This window comes from Nerophis ophidion, linkage group LG13, assembly GCF_033978795.1.
Source record: "Nerophis ophidion isolate RoL-2023_Sa linkage group LG13, RoL_Noph_v1.0, whole genome shotgun sequence".
Classification (NCBI taxonomy): domain Eukaryota; kingdom Metazoa; phylum Chordata; class Actinopteri; order Syngnathiformes; family Syngnathidae; genus Nerophis; species Nerophis ophidion.
The window spans coordinates 47,121,369-47,148,989 of record NC_084623.1 but is presented as its reverse complement, the minus strand read 5'-3'; the positions used below and the strand labels follow the sequence as shown (position 1 = coordinate 47,148,989).

Below are 27,621 nucleotides of genomic sequence, written 5' to 3'. Positions count from 1 at the left end.
TGAAGTGTCTTGCTCAGGACACAACGGACGTGACGAGGTTGGTACTAGGTGGGATTTGAACCAGTGACCCTCGGGTTGCGCACGGCCACTCTCCCACTGCGCCACGCCGTCCCTATATTACCTACATATCAATATCATATTGGTTCATATCTCATTCTCATTCTGATGTTTGTCTTCAAAATGATTCCCGGGCGCGGCACCGCTGCTGCCCACTGCTCCCCTCACCTCCCAAGGGGATGGGTCAAATGCAGAGGTTAATTTCACCACACCTAGTGTGTGTGTGTGTGTGTGTGTGTGTGTGTGTGTGTGTGTGTGTGTGTGTGTGTGTGTGTGTGTGTGTGTGTGTGTGTGTGTGTGTGTGTGTGTGTGACAATCATTGGTTAACTTTAACACCGTTTCAGTGTCGTTGCATGTGTTTTATGACAACTATTTGCATCATGGCCGTCAGCGAAGAAAAATCCACGAATGAGCCGCACCGCTTTATAAGCCGCAGGGTGCAAAGCGTAGAAAAAAATCTACAATGATGACACTTAGTTGAACCTTTTCTAACATTTCACGTGTGACTCCTGCAGGTATCGCATCGGCTCAAAATCGGCAAATGCTTCCCATTTTGTGTCCAGGTTGAGCGGCGGGTGGTGAACCAGTTGGCCGCCGCCTACGAGCAGGAGCTGCTGCCCAAAGGCTGCACCCTGCGTCTCTCCGTCCAGTCCGAGGGCCAGGAAGAGCGCGGCACGCCCAGTCTGCGCCTGGAGGTGGTCGGGGAGGACAGCTCGTCCAGAATGCTGGACATCCGCCCCCCGCTCAGCCCCGGACACTAAAACACTGCCGAGTGTCTTGCGGTAGCAACACAACTACAACACATTGAAACGTTTTGGTGAAAGATGAAATTTCTCGTTTTTGTTCACTTCTCTGCACATTTAGGACTAGCGGGCATAAATATTACAACCATGCACATGTGAATTTATGGCGTTGTAGATTATGCATGCTAATTGTGACGAGTTGTTGATGCTTTAGCGCTCCAAAGACAAAAATATTCCCATTAAAGGATCATAAATGTTTGAAGAAGCAATTTGTGCACAAACCTCCGCTGTGTAAATAAAGTTGTCGCCACAAAAAAAAAAGCTAATTCTTCTTGTTTTTGTTCTGTTGCTGTCACACTGACTGACACTGCTGATGGATGTTTGTGTGCGTGTGTGTCCCTGGGTGGGAGTCGTACTACAATAACGCTTGTCCACCTTGTGAGACGACATGACAGGAGAATCGCTGTGGAATTCTGTTGTCTTGCAGGGAATGCAGAGAACGTCCTGCAGGAAGGTTTTTCTCCATGGGAAGAATGAGCTTGCATTCACTGCTCGGACCTCCCAACAACACAACTTTGATTTACTATTCATCAACTTTTTATTTACTTCTTAGTTTGGACTCTCCGTCTTATTGTCGGAATAACCAACAGGCCGCAAAGATCTCCATGATGGATTTTTTGACACCCAAAAAAATATACACACTAACTTTATGGTTGTACAGTATTTACAGTTTGTGTTTTTATTACGCTTGACTCTTAGCATTTTAATGTAAAAGTACTATTAGGACTTGAGGACTTTTTTGTAATACTACAACTTCACAAGATAGTGCATGTAATATTATTGGTTCCTGCTAAACTTCACTTTTTTTCCCCATTCACTACTGTTTTTCCTAATATATTTGATTTTATTGCAGATTAATAATGCTAATACTATTGTAATTACTTTTAATTCTGGTAAACGACATAATTCTAGCATGAATTACAACTTTTTTTTCCATTTAAACTTTACTCTTAAACTTGTCTTGTAAAACACAATGCAATTCCCCCTCATATTTATATTTATATTATTCTGGTGAAAACAAACATTTCTTCCAGTAAATATAATTAAATCCTACTTCATTTTTATTTTTTTAAGTAAAATTACAACTTTATCCAGACGAATGTGGGGTTTTTTTCTACAATATTTACATTATTTTCTGGTTAAATGACATAAACTTAACTATTTGCCTTTTTACTATTACTTTTTTATTGTCATACTATTTTTTTACTTACTTTTTTTCCGCAAAATTATAATAAAATGTGTTCTTTCTCAAAATATTCAGGGTAATTCTAGTTAAATTACACAAATTTAACAAATATGTAACTTAAACTTTCATATTTGTCTTTTTACTATCACTTTTTTACTGTCATGCTATTTTTATTTACATTTTTCTGCAAAATTATAACTTCAAGCTACTATTTAGTATTTTTTTCATCATTTATAAATATTTATGTAAAGTACAAAATACTAGCATGAACTTTTTTTTTTTTTTACAAATATTTAACTTTTGTCTTCTAAAGAACAATATATTTCTATAGTATTTTTTTTTTCTCGTAAGATATATTTATTTTAGTGAAAATAGCTTGCATTTTTTCTGGAACTACAATTTTTTTGTATTTTGTAAAATATGATTTAATTGTAATATTTTTTTTCTTGTAATATGACTCGTAAAAATGACAACTTAAACCATCTACAAAAAAATAGTTTTTTCTCATACTATTTGGATTAATTATTGACAAATTACAGCTTTTTTTCTAGTACAATAAAATGTTGTACTGTATCACTATTTTGTTACTTTTAATGTTGTTAACATTTATACTTCACCTATGTAAAAAAAAAAAAATCTCAAAATTACAACTTAATTTTTTTTTAATTATTATTATTTTACTAATATTCATGTCCTATTCTGGTCATTTCGATAGTGTTTCCTTATATCTTACAATGTAAAACTAGAAATATTTACTTTTTTCTTCCTTATAACATTAAAATTTAATTCTGGTAAAATTACATCTTGTTCCAAGTAAAATACAATTTTAAAATTCCATTAATCACTACATTGTCTTGTAATATTACTGTTTTTCCGCCACCAACATTACACCTTTTATGGAGTAAAATAGTCACTTTTGTTTAGCAAAAATATGCATTTGTCTACAACCTAATTCTACTATTACTGTTTTTATTGTGGAAAAAGTCAGCGGTGTGCAGTCAGGGCCAGCAAGGTATTCTCATAAATCATGGTCATAAATTTATAAAAATTAATTTTAATCTACTTTCCATAAAGTATTAATTGTATTCTCTTCATGCCTATTAGGCTCCAGTGTTGCTTGTTTTTAACGTTAAAGCTTTTGTCCAATCAGAATTCAGCTCGCTTGTTGCCAGCGCTGTAATGAATTCTGCCGGTTGACAAGACAGTTGCGATAGCCAATCAGATGATGAGTTGTTGACAGTAGCCCATCAAGGTAGCCTTACGTTAAATACGACTATGATTGGATTTTCACTTGTCACCCCCAAGTGAGTATCCAATCACCAGTTTTCATTTGCGAAAAAGCAGGAAGTGGCACCGAGGCCATACCCGGCCAGCAGAGTAATCATCGGTCCTCACATTTTTAACTCACAAAGGAGAGCAAAACGTGACTTCAAATATTTCATTTCTTTATTTTTTCACGTTTGATATGTTTTTTGCAATTTATTTTTGACAGTAAGTTATGTTTTAATTGCTGACGGGGGTTTATTGATTTTTAAATGTGCCAAAATAAAATATAGCCTGTTTTGTACACTTTTGAGGTGATTCAATGCCCAGTAGATGTGTTTCTGTATGGATTTTCACTTGTCATTGTCCAAGTTTTCATTTGCAAAAAGCCGGAATTGGCACCGAGGCCAGTAAAGAAATCATCGGCAATCACTTTTTTAACTCTTTTTTGCAATTTTAATTTTGACAGTACCACATAAGATATGTTTTAATTGTTTAGTCGGGTTTATTGATTTTTAAATGTGCCGAAATATAGCTTGTTTTGTACACTGTTTAGGTAAATTCAATGCCCAGTAAATGTTTTTCTGTGTAGTATTTCTCCAGCAATGGTATGCAATGATGGTATTTTGAGAGGTAATCGTTGACATCGGCCTAGGTGGGAAACGCACAACCCGCCACTGCTAAAAATACAGCTTTGTTATGCCCATAATATTTTTTACGCAAATGTTAATTATTTATTTTACCTCATAATATTCACATTTAATTCTGATCAAATTTAATTTTTTCTAGTAAAATAGATTTCAATACTAACTAAATGAGACAATTCCTGAAGGAATTGTGTGTGAATGCTCCAATGCTGAAGTTGAACTGAAATGCTGACAGAATGTAGTATGAATGTAAGAATAGTTTGAATGTTGAAGAGTTAGAATTTCCAGGAACTTGGTAAAGTGTTAGTTTGAATGTCCAGGATGAGTGGAATGTGTTGAAGGTGGAATGGTTTGAATAAGTTGAAAACTGTGGCAACTGTGGATGTTTGAAAAATGAACAATTCATTTTGAATGGGGAAAATAAAATAAAAAATATAAAAAGGATTATGGGAAATCCTGGAACTTTTTTTGAATTGTTGGAGTAGAGCACACAATTCCTAAACAGGCTGAATATTTAGAAGTTGGAACAGTTTGAATCAGATGAAAATTGTGGGGGTTGTGGAACTTTGAAGAACGTCTTTTTCATTTCAAACGGAATTTAAAAAAAAATTGGGAATTTCGGGAAAAGCGGAGAATTTCTTGAAAACCATTCAAACCATTCCACTTTCAACACATTCAACTACCATTTCCCATGTTCAAAAAATTCTGCGATGAGGTGGCGACTTGTCCAGGGTGTACCCTGCCTTCCGCCCGATTGTAGCTGAGATAGGCACCAGCGCCCCCCGCGACCCCGAAAGGGAATACGCGGTAGAAAATGGATGGATGGATGGATGGATGTTCAAAAAATTTCCAGGAATTCCCGTTTTATTTGTAACCAACTTTATCTCCAAACTTCTTTTTCAAAAAATTCCAGGATTTTCCAGAATTCCTGGTTTTTCCAAAGCCCTATTGCAACCCTTTTTTCTGGCAACTACTCATCCCACATTTTTCAACGCATTCCAACTGTTCCAACGTCAAAACATTCCGCTTAATCAGGACAAAAAAAACAAAGTCGTTTTTTTGAACTGGAAAAATTCCCAGTTTTCCCGAAATTCCAGGAATTCCGTAATACAATTTTTCAATTGAACATGTCACTACTTCAACGTTTCACGATCGATTTAAAAAATTTCAACACCAAACATTTTAACTCAGACCATTCAAGTTTTTTACCATTTTCAAAAAAATTCCCGCTTCTCCCGAAGTTCCTTCTTCTTTTTTTTTTTTGCATTTTCCTCATTCAAAATGAATTGTCCATTTTTCAAACCTCAAAAATTCCCGTTTTTCAACCGATTCAAACCATTTTAGGCATTCAAACTATAATTTCTCACGTTCAACAAATTTCCAGGTATTCCTGTTTTTTTTGTAACTCACTGTATTTCCACCCTCCTTAAGTTCGACTACTCCTTTTATATTTTTCAATCCATTTCAACAGTTCCACTGTCAAAAAACTCTCCATATTCTTGGTTAAGGAACTAGAAAAAGTCCCAGTTTTCCCGAAATTCCAGGAATTTTTTTCAATTAAAAACTGTTACTAATTCAACATTTCTTGACCGATTTAAACCATTCCAACACTAACCAATTCAGCTCATTCAGGACATTAATACTCCCAATCATTTAAAAAATTAAAATAAAAAAATCTCGCTTTTCCCAAAATTCCAAACAAATTCCAGGATTTTCCAGAATTCCGGGTTTTCCAAAGCCCCATTTTCACCCTTTTTTTCTGGCGACTACTCCTACCACATTTTTCAACACATTTCAACCGTTCTACCATTAAAACATTCCTTTTAATCAGGACAAAAACACGAAGTGGAAAAATTCCTGGTTTTCCCAAAATTACAGGAAATCCGTAATAACATTTCGCAATTTAACATGTTACTACATCAACATTTCTCGGCCGATTTAAACATTTTTAAAACCAACCATTCAGACCACTCAAGTTTTTTACCATTTTCAAAAAATTTCCCGCTTTTCCCATATTTTTCTGAAATTCCCAATGGAACATTCTTCAAGGTTACACAATACACAACTTCTACATTTTTCATCTGATTCAAACTGTTCCAACTTCAAAATATTCAGCCTGTTTGGGAATGGTGTGTTGTACTTCGACAATTCTAAAAAACAAAAATCCCGGTTTTCCCATAATTTTTTTTTTCTTTTTTGCATATTTCCCATTGAGATGAACTGTCCATTTTTCAAACATACACAATTCCCACATTTTTCAAACCATTCCACCTTTAACTTATTCCATCATTCTGGAAATTCAAACTACTCTTTTTCCACGTTCAAAAAAATTCCAGATTTTCCAGAAATTCCCTAATACCATTAACTACTTCAACATTTCTTGCCAGATTTAAACAATTCTAACACCAACCAATCAAGCTCATTCGGGACATTCATGCTACAAATAATTTTTTTTTAAATCCCGCTTTTCCCAAAATTCCAGGTAGTTCACTTTGAAATGAATTGGCCATTTTTCAAACATACACAATCCCCACATCCTTCAACCCATTCAAACCATTCCACCTTTAACTTATTCCATCATTCTGGAAATTCAAACTACTCTTTTTCCACGTTCAAAAAAATTCCAGATTTTCCAGAAATTCCCTAATACCATTAACTACTTCAACATTTCTTGCCAGATTTAAACAATTCTAACACCAACCAATCAAGCTCATTCATGCTCCAAATAATTTTTTTTTAAATCCCGCTTTTCCCAAAATTCCCAAATTTCCAGGTAGTTCACTTTGAAATTAATTGGCCATTTTTCAAACATACACAATTCCCACATTCTTCAACCCATTCAAACCATTCCACCTTTAACTTATTCCATCATTCTGGAAATTCAAACTACTATTTTTCCACGTTCAAAAAAATTCCAGATTTTCCAGAAAATCTCTAATACCATTAACTACTTCAACATTTCTTGCCAGATTTAAACAAATTCCAACACCAACCAATCAAGCTCATTCAGGACATTCATACTTCAACTAGTTAAAAAAAAAATCCTGCTTTTCCCAAAATTCACAAATTTCCAGGAAGTTCCCATTGAAATAAATTGGAAATTTTTCCAAGTTGCACAATTCCCACATTTTTCAACATATTCAAACCATTCCAATATTAACACATTCAACTCATCCTGCACATTCAGACTAACACGTTCCCAAGTTCCAAACCAAGTTCCGTTTTTCCTGGAAATTCAAACTCTTCAACATTCAAACCATTCTTGCATTCATACTACATTCTTTCTGCATTTCCCTTCAACTTCAGCATTGGAGCATTCACACACAATTCCTTCAGGAATTGCCTCTTCTAGTTACTACTTCTTGTCCAGTAAAACTTACGTTTTTCTTCCAAAGCTACTACTTTATTCTTATGATAGTTCTACATTGGTCATGACAAGGACACTTTATTACATGTCGTTGCAAAAGTGTAAGCAATAGATATCTTTCATGTCTGAAGTAGCATCAGGTTGTGCACTTTGGATTTTTAGGTGTGTGTGTGTGTGTTCATTTCCTCTCTCTGAGGATGAAGACAAGTCTTAAAAGGGGGAGGAGAAGGAGCTCTTAGTGTGTTCGTCAGGCTATTTCTGACTGCTGCCATTTCTCTGATTAGATTAAGAAGAAACACAAACCTGGCTCTCCATCATGTCCATAACCTCCCGGCTGCAGCGCTCACTAGTGTGTGTGTGTGTGTGTGTGTGTGTGTGTGTGTGTGTGTGTGTGTGTGTGTGTGTGTGTGTGTGCCGTCTGCTGCCAGGACAAATGGAGGTGCAGGAGGCGATGCGGAGGGGTCAAATGTCAGACAATGCATCAGAGTTAAAAAGTTAAGAACAAGAAGATGTTGCCATGGTGACGTCACAGCACGTAAACAATGGCAGACACCATGCATTGTTTGCGTTTGTTTGTTTTCGATACAAGAAGCTTTTTTTGTGTTTGAAAGCTTACCTTGCCGTGGCGTGCGGTTTAGCTCCGCCCCTCTGGGTGCCCTGCACACATACAATAGTCAAAAAGTGAGCATGGACGTGTTTGTAAAGAGAGGAAGGGCGGGTTGGGTGTTCCTAATATTGTGTCCGTTGAGTGATGCAGCCAGGTGGAGGCGATGAATGATGGGACGATACAGGATGATGCCATCATTATCATTATCATATCCGTTCCTGCTCTTAACGCAGGATTTTCAGTCATGTCGCTCCCCCCCCCTCTGCCCCCTCATCATCCTGTCTTTGAGGCCGGGAAAAGCGATCGATAATGTCCGTCCAACAATCTCTTATACGTTATGAAGACACTTTCATTTATGTCCTGCGTGTTGACGACCGCATACTGAAAAAGTCCAAATGTCATGTTTGTCATTTTGCAAGAGGTCGGTGTTTATATTTGTAATTATTTTATCAACAGAATATAAGGGTTTCACTTTTTTAATTGAACAATTGATATCAATAATAATAATAACAATAATAATAATAATACTAATAATAATAATACATATCGTAGTATATTACATTTTACAATAATAATGATTGTTGTGTTTTTCTACTCCAAAATTAATCTATTTATTCAACTTCTTCTTCTTCTTCTCCAGATTTTGGCGTGCGCTACCCCCCCACCCCGCCTAATTCAAACCGTTCCAACTTCAAACTGTTAAGCCTATTCAGGAATTGTGGGCTTTACCTTGACGAATTCTAAAAAATTTCAGATTTCCCAGAATTCAAGGTTTTCCGGGACATTTTTCCTATTCAAAATTAATTGGCCATTTTTAAATTTTCCACCATTTCCACATTTTTCAGCCGATTCAAACCATTCCCCATTCAACACATTCCACCATTCTGGAAATTTAGACTACTTTTTTTTTCCCCAATTTCCAAAAAATTCCAGGATTTCCTCGAATTTTTGCAAAGCCCTATTTCCACCCTTTTTTTCTGACGACTACTCCTTAAACATTGTTCAATGCATTTCAACTGTTCTACCGTCAAAACATTCCTCTTAATCAGGACAAAAAACAAAGTTATTTTTTTGGACTGGAAAAATTCCCGGTTTTCCCGAAATTCCAGGAATTTCATAATACAATTTCTCAATTCAACGTTGAAGTTACTTCTTTGACGTTTCTCGGCCAAATTTAAAAATTTTCAACACCAAACATTTCAACTCAGTCAGACATTTTTTTTTTTTTTACCATTTTCAAAAAAATTCCAGTGTTTCCTGAAATTCCCAATTTTTCTGAAATTGCTATTGAAATAAATCGGACATTCTTCAAAGTTCCGCAATTCCCACATTTTTCATCTGATTCAAACTGTTCCAAATTCGAACTATTCAGCCTGTTTGGGAATTGTGTGCTCTGCTTCAACAATTCTAAAAAGAATTCCCGGATTTCCCATAATTCTTCTCTTTTTTTCTTTGCATTTTCCCCATTCAAAATGAATTGTCTATTTTTCAAACTTCGACAATTCCCACATTTTTCAACCGATTCAAACCATTCTACCTTCAACACATTCAACTCATCATAGACAATATAAGTATCATTTCACACATACAACAAATTTCCAGGAATTAACGTAACCTACTGTATATCCACCCTTCTTAAGTTGTACTACTCCTTTCATATTTTTCAACCCATTTCTACCGTTCCACTGTAAAAAAAAAACTCCTCATATTCTTGGTTAAGGAACTAGAAAAATTCCCAGTTTTCCCAAAATTCCAGGAATTTCTCAATTAAAAAGTGTTACTAATTTAACATTTCTTGACCGATTTAATCAATTCCAACACCAATCACTTCAGCTCCTTCAGGACATTAATGCTCCTAATCTTTTTTTTTTTTTTTAAAGCTTTTCCCAAAATTCCAGGATTTTCCAGAATTCCTTGTTTTCCAAAGCCTTATTTTCACCCTTTTTTCTGGCGACTCCTCTTTCCACATTTTTCAACGCATTTCAACTGTTCTACCGTCAAAACATTTTTTTTAATCAGGACAAAAAACTAAGTTGTTTTTTTTTTAAACTGGAAAAATTCCCTGTTTTCCTTAAATTCCGTAATACAAATTTTCAATTCAACATGTTACTACTTTGATTCTCGACCAATTTAAAAAATTTCAACACCAAACATTTTAACTCATTCAGATCATTCACTAAGTTGTTTTTTTTAATTGAAAAAATTCCCGCTTTTCCCGAAATTCCTTCTTTTTTCTGCATTCCCCCCATTCAAAATGAATTATCCACTTTGTCAAACTTCCACAATTCCCACATTTTTCAACCAATTCAAACCATTCCACCTTCAACTCATCCTAGACATTCAAACTACTATTTCCAACATTCAACACATTTGCAGGAATTCCCGTTTCTTTGTAACCTACGGTATTTCCACTCTTCTTAAGTTCGACTACTCCTTTCACATTTTTTTCAACCCATTTCAACCGTTCCACCGTCAAAACACTCCTCATATTCTTGGTTAGAGAACTAGAAAAAAATCCCAGTTTTCCCGAAATTCCAGGAATATCTCAATTAAAAACTGTTACTAATTCAACATTTCTTGACCGATTTAAACAATTCCAACACTAACCAATTCAGCTCATTCAGGACATTAATACTCCAAATAATTTTCAAAAAAATTTCACTTTTCCCAAAATTCCAGGAAGTTTTTTTTCCAAGTTGCACAATTCCCACATTTTTCAACCTATTCAAACCATTCCAACATCAACACATTCCACTCATCCTGGACATTCAAACTAACACTTCCCCAAGTTCCATACCAAATTCCGGTTTTCCTGGAAATTCAAACTCTTCAACATTCAAACCATTCCAACATTCACACTGTTTCAGCATTCAAACGATTTAAACATTTAAAAATATTTCTACAGTTTTCCATTAGCATTTCTGTTCAGCATCAGCTTTTCAACATTCATTCTACATTCTGTCAGCATTTCAGTTCAACGTCAGCATTGGAGCATTGAGACGCAATTCCCTCAGGAATTGCCTCTTCTAGTTTTATATTTTTATTGTGATTACTACTACTAACAGTAGTAGTAAGTGTAGTAGTAGTAGTAGTAACAATAAACAATATTAATACAATAAAAATTCATTTAAGAATTTAATTTTCATCATTATTTCATAGTACAGTATTGTAATTAATATTATAATATTATTACTTATATTATAATATTGATACTATTAGTCGTAAATATTAATCATAATAATAAAATACTTTAAAATGTATTTATTTTACATTATCATGTTATATTATTGTAATTCATATTATTAATACTAATAATAATACAAACATTCATAATTAATCATTATTATTATATATCATAGTAATTGTCTCATATATATGACATTGTTCTTATGGAATAGTATTAATATAATAATAGTATGTTATTAGTATTAGTAAAGTGAATTGTGACGTGAATTATATTTATATAGCGCTTTTCTCTAGTGACTCAAAGCGCTTTTCATAGTGAAACCCAACATCTAAGTTACATTTCAACCAGTGTGGGCGGCACAGGGAGCAGGTGTGTAAGGTGTCCTGCCCAAGGACACAACGGCAGTGACTAGGATGGCGGAAGCCGGGATCGAGCCTGGAACTCTCAAGTTGCTGGCACGACCACTCTACCAACTGAGCTATACCGCTATTATTGTTATTGTTACTATTATATAAGTATAGTACTAGTAGAAATTTTAGGAGTATTAATAATCATTATAATAATCAAAACACCCATCCATTTTCTACCACTTGTCCCTTTTGGGGTGGTGGGGGGTCGCTGGAGCCTATCTCAGCTGCATTCGGGTGGAAGGCGGGGTACACCCTGGACAAGTCGCCACCTCATCACAGATAATCAAAACAATAATAGTCAAATAAAAATAATTGATATGATTTTACATTATCATTATTATCAATAACAGTATTATTATTAAGCTGTTTTTCTATTACAAACCCCGTTTCCATATGAGTTGGGAAATTGTGTAAGATGTAAATACAAACAGAATACAGTGATTTGCAAATCCTTTTCAACCCATATTCAATTGAATGCACTACAAAGACAAGATATTTGATGTTAAAACTCATAATTTTTTCTTTCTTTTGCAAATAATAATTAACTTAGAATTTCATGGCTGCAACACGTGCCAAAGTAGTTGGGAAAGGGCATGTTCACCACTGTGTTACATCACCTTTTCTTTTAACAACACTCAATAAACGTTTGGGAACTGAGGAAACTAATTCTTGAAGCTTTGAAAGTGGAATTCTTTCCTATTCTGGTTTTATGTAGAGCTTCAGTCGTTCAACAGTCCGGGGTCTCCGCTGTCGTATTTTATGCTTCATAATGCGCCACACATTTTTGATGGGAGACAGTTCTGTATTGCGGGCGGGCCAGGAAAGTACCCGCACTCTTTTTTTACGAAGCCACGCTGTTGTAACATGTGCTGAATGTGGCTTGGCATTGTCTTGCTGAAATAAGCAGGGGCGTCCACGAAAAAGACAGCGCTTAGATGGCAGCATATGTTGTTCCAAAACCTGTATGTACCTTTCAGATGAGTAAGTTACCCATGCCTTGGGCACTAATGCACCCCCATACCATCACAGATGCTGGCTTTTGAACTTTGCGTCGATAATAGTCTGGATGGTTCACTTCCCCTTTGGTCCGGATGACTCGATGTCGAATATTTCCAAAAACGATTTAAATGTTGACTCGTCAGACCACAGAAGACTTTTCCACTTTGCATCAGTCCATCTTAGATGATGTCGCGCCCAGAGAAGCCGGCGGTGTTTCTGGATGTTGTTGATAAATGTCTTTCGCTTTGCATAGTAGAGCTTTAACTTGCACTTACAGATGTAGCGACTAACTGTATATAGTGACAGTGGTTTTCTGAAGTGTTCCTGAGCCCATGTGGTGATATCCTTTAAGATTGATGTCGGTTTTTGATATATATATGTATATGTATATGTATATATATATATATATATATATATATATATATACGTATATATATATATATATATATATAAGGGGATCGAAGGTCACGGTCATTCAATGTTGGTTTCTGGCCATGCCGCTTACGTGGAGTGATTTCTCCAGATTCTCTGAACCTTTTGATGATATTATGGACCATAGATGTTGAAATCCCTAAATTTCTTGCAATTGCACTTTGAGAAACGTTGTTCTTAAACTGTTTGACTATTTGCTCACGCAGTTGTGCCACCCACCTGTTCCCAATTAGCCTGCACACCTGTGGGATGTTCCAAATAAGTGTCCTATGAGCATTCCTCAACTTTATCAATATCTATTGCCTCCTTTCCCAACTTATTTGTCACGTGTTGCTGGCATCAACTTCTGATTATTCTTTGCAAAAAAAAATTTTTTATGAGTTTGAACATCAAATATCTTGTCTTTGTAGCATATTCAACTGAATATGGGTTGAAAAGAATTTGCAAATCAATGCATTTTGTTTATATTTACATCTAACACAATTTCCCAACTGATATGGAAACGCGGTTTGTAAACTATGTTGTGGGCTAACAAAAATAGCAAATGGCCCCAAGACCCTAATGCTAAAAAAACTTAAATACCGTATTTCCTTGAATTGCCGCCAGGCCACTAATTAATTTAAAACCTCTCCTCACTCCTGCGCTTACCAAAGGCATGCGGTAAAAGTAAGCATGCGCTAATTATTTTAAAACCTCTTCTCACTCCGGCACTTACCATAGGTATGCAGTAAAAATTTGAGTATGATGTAAGCTTTGACCTTAAACCCTACTGAATAGGTCTTAATCTTCTTCCCTTTATGCGATTTCAAATTACCGGTATTGAAATCAGCCTCCTCTGTTTTGAAAATGATGAAAGGGGAAGTGTCACGAGTTTAACCAGGCGGTAATACTAAGCATGCGCTAATTATTTTGGGAAGCGAGTTTGACCCGGCAGTAATTCAAGGCAGGCGCATACTATATGGCCTGCGGCAATTCAAGGAAATACGGTATGTTGTCTTTGTAGCATATTCAACTAAATATGGGTTGAAAATTATTTGAACATCATTGTATCCTACATCTATCACAATTTCCCAACTCATATGGAAACAGGGTTGTGGGCTAACAAAAACAGCAAATGGCCCCAAGGCCCTAGTGCTAAAAAAAACGGAAATATTCAAGATGCTAAAGCTAATCCAGTGTAAGTGGATGTAATGCTAAGCTAACTGAACTAAACATTGACATTGCATTGTGTTTTTGCTGACTAAGACAACAATTGTGATGTGGTCCAAAATAATACACGTCATTAATAATGAATTACCTTGACTGGTCGAAAATGGACTTATCTGTGCCGCAAAAGGCCTCCGTGCCACACTTTGGACACCCGTCGTGTCTTTGTTGCGTTTGGCGCGCCGCCGCTGTCTGCGCATGCGTGAGGTCACGTGACGCGCCCCTCCTGAGAACGCAGCATTTTAGGCTGATAAAGGAGCGCGGAGCAGGCGCGCGCACGCAGTCTGTCCGTCATTCTTTTAAAGAAAAGGAACAAATCCATTCCGCCTAATTCGAACCTTGCTCAGGGACAGCTCGCGTGGCAGATTGCAGCCTAATTAGTTTAGCGGGAAAAGTAATTGAATTAAGTTTCCACAGCTCGGCGAGGCTCGCCGCTGGGCTGCTTTGAGAGCTGCAGATCTAATTAGCTTGTTTGGAGAACATCTAGCAGCGCGGGCACGCGCGCGGACGCTGCAGCTGCGTGCACGTCTGCTCTGCTCTCCCGGGATGGGCTTTTTTTTTTTTTTTTTTCCTCCTGAAAAGCTTCTTTTTTAAGTAACACGCCGACCTCCATTAGTGTCATGTGAAGCAGGACAAGGAAGGCTCCCGCCTTGGAACTCTTTCTTGGGCTTTCAGGCACACACAACAATCGATGCTTTTTTTTGGAGTGATGTTTCAACAATATCGTGGAAATATCACGTTTAGAGCCGCAGGTGACCACGGTGGTCCACTCATTATCATATCTGCCCACACACTACAATATTACTTCATTACATTTAATACATGACTACCCTTTTTTTTCTTGCAGGTTTTTTCCCTTCATTCTACAATTAATAATTACTTTTCTATGAATAATACTATTTTTAGTATTTATTTTATTTGTAACATTATTTAATTATATTAATTTAACTCAGTGCTAATTACTACAATTTTAGACAAAATTATTTAATTGTATTCTTCTAAACTCAACACAGTGATAATATATCTTATTTTTGCAAATGAATGACCTTTTCTTACTATTTTTGTCCTATAAAAATACAATTTGTATTTTTTTTCTAATAACCATTTTAATCTGGTAAAATTACTACTTTTTCTTGTAACTATTACTACCATTTTTTGACAAAATATTTATTCTAAAACTAATTAATTTACTATCTCACTGTGATAATAATACCACCTTATTGTTCTGCTATTAATAACACTGTTTTATTCTGGTAAAATGACAACTTAATCCATCAATAATTAATACAATTTTAAACAAAACGTTTAATTGTATTCTTCTAAACTCAACACTGTGATAAGATTATACCTTATTCTTGCAAACTCATGACATCTTACTATTTTTGTACGGAAAAATACAATATGACATTTTTTTCTAACAATGACTACTTTTTTCTTACCATTTCTTGATGAAATCTTCTTCTAAAACTTATTTTTTTCCCCTATTAATTTACTATCTTACTGTAATGATAAAACCACCTTAGTTTTCTGCTATTATTAACACTGTTTTATTCTGCTAAAACGACGATATTTTTTTTTCTTGTAAATGTTCAACTTTTTCTTGTAACCAATTATCTTAACAGCATGTTAAGCTATATTCCTCTAAATACTTTACTTACACTCTAATAAAATATCCTATTTTACTGAGATATCATAACTTATTGCAAACTTACATTTTCTTATTATAGTCAGTCGTCTTGTAAAATTACAAATAAATTCTACAAATAATCATTACTTTTTTTAAATGATTATTCACTTTTAGTAAAATTTGTCTTTTTTTTTCCCTTCTAAATACATGTTTTCTTGTAAAATTACATTTCCCCTTTGTGACAAATTACTACAATTTCTTCACAAAATGTTCACATTTATTCATCTAAAATGGTAATTTCTGTCTCCCAACATAGTAATATTTTATTATGGTAAAATTACCAACCCATTCTTGCAAATTTACTCAATTTTCTTATTTTTATTGTACATTTATATCACATTTTTCTATGATTATTAATATATTACATTCTGCAAAAAAATGGACTGCTTTTTACCTGCAATGACAATTACTATATTGATATTATTATTAGATGAGCTATTTTGCAACATTTATTTTGCTTTTCAAATGATATTTTTCCCAATAAAGGCACGCACGCATCATAATGTATTTAAGTTATTGTTTTTTCTTGCATTTTGTCCCCATTGTTGCTATTTTACTGAACTATATTTTGCACACATAAAGCAGTGCAACATAAACATGTAAGTTTCATGTAAATACATCGCACTCGTTACGTGCATCATTTTCACATGCAGTGATGATATTGTTGCTGCACATCAGACAACATAAGACGACGCTGCTGAAGATGCACGCATCAGCACTTGAACGCAACAGCGTCACGGTGCATTGCAGTAATTGGGAGCAAGAGACGCTGCATGGCGACGAGGGCCGAGACGATGGGGAGGGGCGAGAGGGCTGGGGTGGGGGTGTGGGGGGGTCGTCCCTGCATGGACCCTCGCTTTCGACCTTCTTGCATGGAAACTGCGGCTGTCATCCATCAAATGTGAGGTTTGTGCTGCAGACTTGATGTTATTTTACGCGCCATTCAATCAATTGGAGGGAGGGGGGGGCGATGACACGTGCAGCTTGTAAGCAGGTGGTCTCACTCTGTGTGTCAGCTTTCTTTTGAAATATTCCCAAAATAAAACACTTGTTTTTGAATAGTACCACAAAAAAAAAAAAAATCGAATAAACTGCTACTTGTTTTAGGCACAATTAAACACTGTTGCCTGCAATATAATTAATTGAGTTACACGAATCAAATAACATTAACACCGTGTTTTTGTTTTTTTGGCAAACAGTGGGAAAAGCCTCTTTAACGACCACAATACTTAAAGGCCTACTGAAATGAGATTGTCTAATTTAAACGGGGATAGCAGGTCCCTTCCATGTGTCACACTTGATCATTTCGCGATATTGCCATATTTTTGCTGAAAGGATTTAGTTGAGAACATCGACGATAAAGTTCGCAACTTTTGGTCGCTAATAAAAAAGCCTTGCCTTTACCGGAAGTAGCAGAGGATCTGCGCGTGACGTCACGGGTTGTAGGGCTCCTCACATTGTTAATAATCATAGCCTCCAGTAGCAAGAGGTATTCGGACCGAGAAAACGACGATTTCCCCATTAATTTAAGCGAGGATGAAAGATTTGTGGATGAGGAAAGTTAGAGTGAGCCGCAAAAAAAAAAAAAAAAAAAAGCAACAGCTCCGGGCGGCGGCAGTGGAACCGTTTCAGATGTAATTAGACACATTTACTAGGATCATTCTGGAAAATCCTTTATCTGCTTATTGTGTTAATACTATTTTAGTGAGATTATACTGTCATACCTGAAAGTCGGATGGCTGCGGTGAACACCAGTGTCTCTGAGAGAAGCCGAGGAGCCGAGATCACAGCTGCCTTTTTGACAGCTACAGGAGGAGGTCCCATAATCCACTGAAGTCTCCAGTAAGAGCCGACTTAATATTACAATTTTCCCATCCAAAAACTTGCTGGTTGACGTAGATAAACATGTCCGCTTGACCGCTCTGTTAAAATTTCACAACAAACAAAGAAACACCGGCTGTGTTTCGATGCTAAAGGCAGCTGCAATCCACCTCTTTCCACCAACAGCATTCTTTTTTGACGTCTCCATTATAAAATGAACAAATTGCAAAAGATTCAGCAACACAGATGTCCAAATTACTGTGTAATTATGCGATGAAAAGAGACAACTTTTAGTCGTAAGTGGTGCTGGGCTGATATGTCCGCTACAACCCGAGACGTCACAAACACGCGTCAACATTCCGCGACGTTTTCAACAAGAAACTCCGTGGGAAATTTTAAATTGTAATTTAGTAAACTAAACCGGCCTTTGGCATGTGTTGCAATGTTAATATTTCATCATTGATATATAAACTATCAGACTGCGTGGTCGGTAGTAGTGGGTTTCAGTAGGACTTTAATATAACAATGGCAAAGGCAGATTTGATGACGTTTAAAGGCCTACTGAAATGAGATTTTCTTATTAAAACGGGGATAGCAGGTCCATTCTATCTGTCATACTTGATCATTTTGCGATATTGCCATATTTTTGCTGTAAGGATTTAGAAAAGAACATCGATGATAAAGTTTGCAACTTTTGGTCGCTAACAGAAAAGCCCTGCCTTTACGGGGAGTCGCAGACGATGACGACACCCGTTGATGGTTCCTCACATCCTCACATTGTTTTTAATGGGAGCCTCCAACAAAAACAGCTATTCGGACCGAGAAAACGACAATTTCCCCATTAATTTGAGCGAGGATGAAAGATTTGTGTTTGAGGATATTGATAGCGATGGACTAGAAAAAAAAAAAAATCAAGTTAAAAAAAAACAACGCGATTGCATTGGGACAGATTAAGATGTTATTATACACATTTACTAGGATAATTCTGGGAAATCCCTTATCTTTCTATTTTGTTGCTAGTGTTTTAGTGAGTTTAATATTACCTGATAGTCGGAAGTGTGTATCCACGGGTGTGGTGACGCCAGTGTCTAATGGAAGTCGACGGCAGCTGTACAGACGGCACAAGCTCAGCTGATCTCCGGTAAGTGGCGACTTTTTACCACAATTTTCTCACCGAAAACTGCTGGTTGACAAGTGGTCGGGATCCATGTTCGCTTGACCGCTCTGATCCACAGTAAAGTTTCACCTCCGGGAATTTTAAACAAGGAATCACCGTGTGTTTGTGTGGCTAAAGGCTAAAGCTTCCCAACTCCATCTTTCTACTTTGACTTCTCTATTATTAATTGAACAAATTGCAAAAGATTCAGCAACACAGATGTCCAAAATACTGTGTAATTATGCGATTAAAGCAGACGACTTTTAGCTGTGTGTGTGCGCAGCGCTAATATTTCCGTGATGTCACGCGTGCACGTCAGCATTTTGCGACGTTTTCAACAGGACACTTCGTGGGAATTTTAAAATTGCAATTTAGTAAACTAAAAAGGCCGTATTGGCATGAGTTGCAACGTTAATATTTCATCATTGATACATAAACTATCAGACTGTGTGGTGGGTAGAGTGCAGGGGTAGGGAACCTATGGCTCTAGAGCCAGATGTGGCTCTTTTGATGACTGCATCCGGCTCTCAGATAAATCTGATTGCTTAACACAATAATTATGAATAATTCCGCTGGAATTCACAGTGCTAAAAATAATGTTCAAAATATAAAACCTTCTCATGCATTTAAATCCATCCATCCTTTTTCTACCGCACCTGTTCAAGAAGTCGCATTAATGGTAAGAAGTATTTTATGTCACGATGGGGGGGTCGCAGCTTGCTGCGGGGTCGTTCTCCCAGGAAGGCAGACGGACTACTCGGGACATGGCATTTAGGTAAAAACATGATTTAATTTTAACTAGCGGAGGCACAACTTGGGCTAAGGAACAAAGCTAACCCATAAACATACTAAGAACATAAATCAAACAAAACTTACTTGGCATGGCATGAAGCACGAAACTATGGCAAGGCATGAAACAAGTCAGCACAGGGCGACTGACTGGCAAAGACGAGCTTAAATACTGCCTCTGATTAGTGCTCGGGAAGCAGGTGTGCGGGCATTTTGTCCACCAGAGACAGGTGGACAAAATGAGAAACCAAATAAACCAGACAAGGGAGTGGAAAAAAACAGGAACTTAAAAGAGTCCAAAGGACAAACAGCACATGGGCAAGCAAAAACATGATCAACAGACATGACATTTTATCTATTATTGGTTAGCTTCAGAATAACAATGTTATTAAAAAGAATAAGAGACTTATTATACTCTAAAAATGTTGGTCTTACTTAAAAATGCACGCATTTAGTTGTATTCAGTGTTAAAAAAATAGGACATGACTCTCACGTAAATACATTTTGAAATATTTGGCTTTCATGGCTCTCTCAGCCAAAAAGGTTCCCGACCCCTGGTATAGTGGGTTTCAGTAGGCCTTCAAGGAAATGGCCGATAGGACTTCAACTACAATACATCATTTGTGATGTGGGATCTGACCCCAGGATGTCGTTATGGCTTGTGCAGCCCTTTGAGACACGTGTGATTTAGGGCTATATAAATAAACATTGATTGATTGATAATTGTGTCCAATTAATTACAAAATGATGAAAAAATAACGACATGCATGGAGGAAATATGTCAGTTTGCGCGCGCACGCACACACACACACACACACACACACACACACACACACACACACACACATATAACACGTTCTATAATTGCTGATGTTGACATCCCAGTCCTATATTCATTCATGATAGACTACGGTATAGATCCCCACAAAGCTTTATAATCCCTACATAGTCTCTCTCTCTCAGGGGCCCTCAGGGGCCTCTGGGGCACCATTGTGTCCGCCCCTCGTGTTGACTCGGACGCCATGAATGAAAAAGATCCACGTTACTGTTTCCGTCATGAATGTAAAAGTCCAAAGTTAAAACCGAGGAGGAGGAGGAGAGGTCTCCCTCGGTGCCAAGTGGACCAAAGGGCGGATTAGTGGCCCGGGAAGAGAGCATCCGTGCTTTGAAGGGATTAAAAAAAAATCCAAAGGGAGGGTAAAAGGCGGGAAGTTTGCTCTTTTTTGTTTGTTTGTTTATTTGTTGGCACAGTTTAACACTGAAAACCGTTTAAGTCACCTTTGAACCCACCAGACGGCCTCCCCCCCCCAAAAAACATGCTGACGCTGCTTGTTTGTGCGTGCAATAAAAACATCATGATAATAAACATGTTGCATTTATACCAACAAACACGCTTTATTCTTCCGCGGTGACAATAACAAGACTCATTAATTCAATTGGTGTTGATTAAAGCACTATATTTCTCCTTTGCTGCTATATTCATATTTATCTGGGTGATATTAACAATAATCGCCGACATTACCGCAATATTATAGAGGTCGTTTTAGGGGTGAGAGGCGCCCCGAAACTGCTTTAACCTGATTTGTTCATTTCAACACATGACACATTTTGACAGTTATTGCATGAATTTTTACAAGGGGGGGAAAAAACGAATAGCAAACAAGAAGAGTGCAATAGGGACATGTATTGTTTTTATTTTTGCACCTCGCAATAAATGTCAATAGCGTCAAAATTATTTGGCATTCAACACGTTTAATGCGCATCATGTAGAAATAAAATATAATACTAATCAAACACGCGTTAATTTGCGTTTACAGGTGCGTTTCGTCCAATATATATATATGACTTATGGCTCATCTTATGGCATCCAACAATAAACCTAAACCAATTTATGGGGCGTCAATGTGTTTACGGCGACTGCTCGCTTGTCTCCACGGCCACTCCTTTCTCTTTATTGTGTGTGTGTGTGTGTGTGTGTGTGTGTGTGCCGTCCATCCATCAAACTGTGACGCGTCTGTAAAAAGTACATCGGAATCAAATCAAAGCTTTTAATCTGGGCAATCACCGTCACATCTGGAAGTTTGCGGCCGTATAAAGACCTCCTGTCTGAATATGAAGTTATATTTTTGCCCAAATTTTTTTTTTAGAAAAAAAAACAGCATGTGAGTAAGAATTTTGGATTTAAAGAAAAAAAATAAAAAATAAAACAATTATTGTGCACCCGCTATGACAGTTAAGACGTGTCCGATAATGGACGCATAGGGAACAGTATAACTTTTCGACGGCAGCGCGGCGCGGTGGGCGTGGCCGTCGCGCGGTGGGCGCGGCCACCATTGTCATGGAAACTAGACCACCGCCTCGCCATTGTCTCTCCCGCTGGCAACTTTATTATAAGCGGGAGGAGAGCAGCTCGCTGCTGTCAAACGGACGACGAGGCGCAGGCAAGAAGTACCGAGAAAGACTGCTTGGATTGTTTTTGGATGAGATAGGAAGACATCTTTTGTGGACACACACACATACACACATATTTATAAAAACAGACGTGCAAGTGGAGATTTACCGGAGAGACTTCATCCGCGCACACCGGCTCATCTCCATGTATAAAATGGATTACTCCTACCTGAACTCCTATGACTCTTGCATGGCCGCCATGGAAGCGTCGGCCTACGCGGACTTCAGCTCCTGCAGTCAGGCCAGCTCCTTCCAGTACAATCCCATCCGCAGCGGACCCTTCTCCAACCCGGGATGCACACCGCTCAGCACGGCCAGCTGCACCCTGGGGGCCCTGAGAGACCACCAGCCCGCTCCTTATTCGTCAGGTAGAGAAGAGACAGTCACCTTGAAAGTCATTCGGGACGATTATTAATCGCGATATGCATCGTGGAAAATGTGTCTGATAACGAGGCCTGCACAAGTTTTTACATTTCTATTTGATTATACGTGACATTTTTCGGTAGGCCTGCAATTCTACTAATTCTATTTTTATGCAAATAAAATTCGATCATTTTATTGTCATAATGCAATCTTTCATTGTTTACATTAATCAAATTGGTCTAAATCCATTTGGATATTTATTTTTCGTTATAGTAAAATTTAATAAAAAGCAATTTTCTGTCATTTAAAAAAAAGCGTTGTGAACTCAATTAGGTGTTTTAATTAATAGCAATAATCCTACATATGTTTTGGAATAAATGCAATGAAATGTTGATAAATTGACCCAACAACTCACCAATCCGACGCATTAATAATCGAATAATTGTTGTCTACCTTGTACTTTTTTTTAATGTCATTGCCTAAAATAAATTATATATATATATATATATATATATATATATATATATATATATATATATATATATATATATATATATATATATATATATATATACACACACACACACACACATATATCATGTCTTTATTAAAACAATTAGAAAATGTATTTGAAAATAATATTACACCAAATATTACATTAGAATATTTTAAAAAGTTTGATAAACATGGGATTATATTACAATATTTACTTGATAAAGCATGAATAATTAGTCATTTCAAATTAAAATGTGACAAAAGTGTGTTAAAGGTCTTCTTTTTGTTTGCATTCTCACAGTTCCTTATAAGTTCTTCTCGGACCCTTCGGGCCTGAACGAGAAACGAAAGCAGAGGCGCATCAGGACCACGTTTACCAGCTCCCAGCTGAAGGAGCTGGAGCGGGTCTTTGCGGAGACGCACTACCCGGACATTTATACCCGGGAGGAGCTGGCTCTCAAGATCGACCTGACAGAAGCCAGAGTACAGGTCAGAGGCCGTTAGCTGCAGTGGAAGTTCCTTTGTTTTGGAAAAAAAAATATGTCCACTGTAGAGGACACTGGTTTTCTGGAGGATAACTAACAATGTGTGTGTGTCTGTGGGGGTACCAGGTGTGGTTTCAGAACAGGCGTGCCAAGTTCCGGAAGCAAGAGCGAGCCGCCAACGCCAAAGCCAACAGTTCCGCCGGCGCAGGCGGCAACAACAACAACAACAACACCTCCGGCGGAGGCGGCTCTGCGGGGAAAAAGAACGGCGAGGCCAGATCGTCATCAGACGACGAGTCCAAAGAATCCACCTGCAGCCCCACGCCCGACAGTACGGCCTCCCTGCCCGGCTCGGCCAACGGCAACCTGGGCAGCCCCTCCAGCCTGAGCCCCAGCCCGGCGCCGACCAACAGCGGCTACGCCTCCGGCTCGCCGGTCCTGCAGGGGCTCAAGGCGCCCAGCTGGTCCGGCCTGGGGCCGACCAACCCGGCCGTGGCTCAGCCCGCCGCCCAGACGCAGGAGATTCTGAAGGCCTGGCAGCCGGCGGACAGTATGACGGGGCCTTTTGCGGGGGTCCTGTCCTCCTTCCACAGAAAACCCAACGGCGCACTCAAGACGAACCTGTTCTGAAGCACAGAGGTCATAAAAACCGGGTCTGACTCAAACCTCATCCGTCTCACACACACTTACACACACACATACACACACACACAATACAGCAGAGCTCATGAGCATGCTGGTCAGGTACCAGTTCTGTAAGCAGAAGTCCAAACATTTCTCAGAGCACAGCAAGGAGGAAGAGGAGCCCCTAAATCCAATTAGGAGACCCTTTAGCTCATCCCTTCCTGCCTCTTTACTGTAACAAGCCCCCCAGTGACCTCCCTTAAAGTGACCCCCCAGTGCTTTCCGGCCCATCAGTAGCTACTTTGTTCACATGCAGCAACTTGCGGGTTTAAAAAGTGACCATTACAGCAGCATAGTGTTCTTGCCATAAACCGGCCTTTTTAAACATTTTTTTTTTTACTTACATTTATGGCTGAAGAATTTTCCCCCCTCACACACACGTTCCTCCACTTCCAGCTCATTGTTCGCCCTCCTGAAAAGTGCAAGAAAAAAGGATGCGTTTGAATACTGTCAGGACAGATGAGGTTCCTCCTGCGCTCCTTTACAAAGACACAGATCTCTTCTGGGTTGCAATCCTCTTTGACTGCGATATCTGCTGAAGAAAGGGACACTATTAGTATTTATTATTATTTTTTAAATGTGTCATTATGGATTTTTTCTTGGAAAAAAAAAAAGTGGCTCATGAAATTGTGTGACTGTAAATCCTGTAATTAGTAATATAAAATATTAGCAAGACAACACATTTTTTTGTTTTCTAGATTGATTTCCGTCTCACAGAAACGCCAGTGAAAGACACATTATAGCACTACTCTGATTATTCTAATAAATCTACATTATGGAAGCACTAAGTGATGTGTTTAATGACCTTTCCTTGTGTATGTGTGTGCATGTGATTACACAACAATATCTAGCATAAAGCTTCTTGCTTTAGTACACCACTCATCCTTTAAACCGATAATGTCTAAAACAAGGGCCCCACATAGAAAATTTCAGAGTCCGCTTTAATATTTTGTAAATCAACCCGTAGATGTGCAAATAAATGAAATAATTTGAAGGGAAAAACATCATAATTTCAGCCTTTGTGTTACACTTGACATATAATATGATCATTAGTTTACTTACATTAAATTGTTTGCTTTTCCTCCCCACTCGTGATTTTTTTTGTTTTTACATTTTCCAAATATGTGCCTTTCAAATTAAAATTTTCCTCATATTATAATAACAATTAAATTGTTTGCTCCCCCCACCTCCATTTCTGTTTTAAAAATGTTTTCCACTACATTTTCCAAATAGTCACTTTATTCCCACAATATTTGGCTTTATTGTGATAATGTTGACTTTTTTTCTGAGCTAATTACCGTTCACACAATTGTTGACTTTATTCATTGTTTTTATGCATTTGTCGAGGCCTATCACAACCCCAACATTTAAACTGTTTGATTGTAACGTTTATTTTATTACTGTCATAAATTGTTTCCGGTAAAATTAGTACTTTCTTTCACTTAACATTATGGGTTTATTATGAGTTTACTGCTGTTTTTGATGTTTTTATTTAACTATACAGTCGTTCTTCGTTTATCGCTGTTAATTTCAATAAGTGAATTTGCATTAAGTAGGAATCAATAGTTATACATCAAATATTTCAATAGCTTGAATTTTAAGAAGCTTTTTACAAACGGATTTCAACCCTTTACACATGAAATAACTCCCTTTCGTTACCTTTACACTCTTAATGTTGCCTTACGGCCTAAGGCTTCGGCTAAGCCAATCAGGAGCCAGGGTGCTGGACAGCGCGCTCTGATTGGTTTAGTCTCCCCTATAGCCAATACTAAAGCAGTTTTTTTTTTTAATTTAGTCACTTTTATGCTTGAAAATCCTTTAGCACCAGCAAATTTAATAATATGCCTTTATATATATATATATATATATATATATACACACATACAATGATATATATACATACATGTATATATACAAACATATATATATATACACATACATACATATATATATACACACACACACACACACACACACACACACATATATACATGTATATATACATACATACACATATATAAATATACATATATATATATACACACATACAAATATACATATATATACACACACACACATATATATATACATACATACATACATATATATATACACACACATATACACACATATACATACATACATATATATATATATATATATATATATATATATATATACATACACACACACACACATCCATTTTCTACCGCTTATTCCCTTTTTGGGGTCGCTGGCGCCTATCTCAGCTATATATATATATTTGTTTAAAATATCAAAATATAGTCAGCAATGTTTGAAGAGTGATATGAATTTGGACACCCCTGGGTTATACTAAACCCACACAAATACAACACATGCATGCACAACATTCACAGTTTCAGCTTAACAGAAACAATGTCTTTTTTGCAACAAGTGTGTATTAAGTGACAAGATGGGCTACATTATATATTTAATACTGTCAAGTGTCAGGTGATGATGTATAGTATCAATTAATAAGAAACAGATTATCTGAGTAATGGGGCACGACTATATAAGCTTCTGCATCTTACTACTCCTTTATCGAGACACACACGCCATGTTTCTTTAATTTTTTTTTTTTTTTTTTTACAGATAAATATATTGCTTATTTGAATTGTGTAGGTGGGTTGGAAATAAAATTGTGAATTATTGTAGCGAGAGAAAATGTGATAATCAATCCATTTAAATGGCTTTTAAAAACTTCAAAATTGAACTTTAACAGATGTGCAAACTTATATAAAGAATAATTTTAAGAAACATTTTTACATTAATGTATATACTTAAAACTGAAAGGTATTACCAGGTTTCACAGTGAGCAGCTACAGGTGAGGCTAATGGTTAAACAGCACCACCTGGTGGCCAAATCAGGGAACACCAACAACATGAAAAAAAAAAGAGGAGAATTACTTTTCTTTCCGTCCTCATGTTTTTGGTAACCAGTGGTATTCTTCAAGACAACAGTGTGGTTTATTTAATCTTTCAAACCAGTTAGTCAACTTAGCTGACTGTTACAATTAGGCATGAATAATTGTGACATAAAGTTGTGCTGTCACAGTGAAATAGTGTGGACATGAGAAATGAAACCTTCAGCCTGCTGTCATGTCATGTGAAAAGGGCCAAAGCTGACGTTGTGCTTTCAGCAGACTACTGGTTGGCACCGTTTTTCCCTTTATCCTTACAAGAAAAGATAAAACCATAAATAAACACTGAAACAACACATGCTGGCACTGAAACTGACAAGACTGAGTTCAGTCCGCGTGATGTAGGTTTTCAATACAACCGCCACTTTCGGTTTTGTGTCTCTGTGGTTTGACATTTAACTGGAGCAACTTCCTCCACATCCTTTCCAGGTTGCGAGCGTCGTTGGGGAAATACCTGAGACATGCCCCACTTTGTCGTGTCTTTATGGACGCCACGAAACACTTGACCAGTCCTGACAACGTTCTCGCTTCTGCGCTGAGAGCTGAGGGACATGCAGTGAGGCGGCAGACTCCGAAATAAGGCG

General features: G+C 37.3%; 2 protein-coding genes and 1 long non-coding RNA gene across 3 annotated transcripts in view; 2 read left to right on the top strand and 1 right to left on the bottom strand.

Moving 5' to 3' along the window:
• Positions 1-1,505, top strand: part of clpb (ClpB family mitochondrial disaggregase) — a 93,158-nt gene extending 91,653 nt beyond the window's left edge. Inside the window, exon 16 of the mRNA XM_061919122.1 lies at positions 621-1,505. Within this exon, the coding sequence (XP_061775106.1) occupies positions 621-818 (198 nt within the window). The 3' untranslated portion in view covers positions 819-1,505. The remainder of the gene's footprint in view (positions 1-620) is intronic.
• A 20,501-nt stretch (positions 1,506-22,006) lies between these two features.
• On the top strand, positions 22,007-24,883 carry phox2a (paired like homeobox 2A). The gene is made up of 3 exons (XM_061919120.1): positions 22,007-22,436; positions 23,228-23,415; positions 23,538-24,883. The coding sequence occupies exons 1-3, from the start codon at positions 22,214-22,216 to the stop codon at positions 24,039-24,041; spliced, it is 915 nt and encodes a 304-aa protein (XP_061775104.1). The 5' UTR covers positions 22,007-22,213; the 3' UTR covers positions 24,042-24,883.
• On the bottom strand, positions 22,995-27,620 carry LOC133564661 (uncharacterized). Its single transcript, XR_009809311.1, has 3 exons — positions 27,492-27,620; positions 24,440-24,507; positions 22,995-24,037 (listed from the first exon to the last, which is right to left on the bottom strand). It is a non-coding gene; the product is annotated as an uncharacterized LOC133564661 (long non-coding RNA).
• Between the last annotated feature and the right edge of the window lies 1 nt (position 27,621).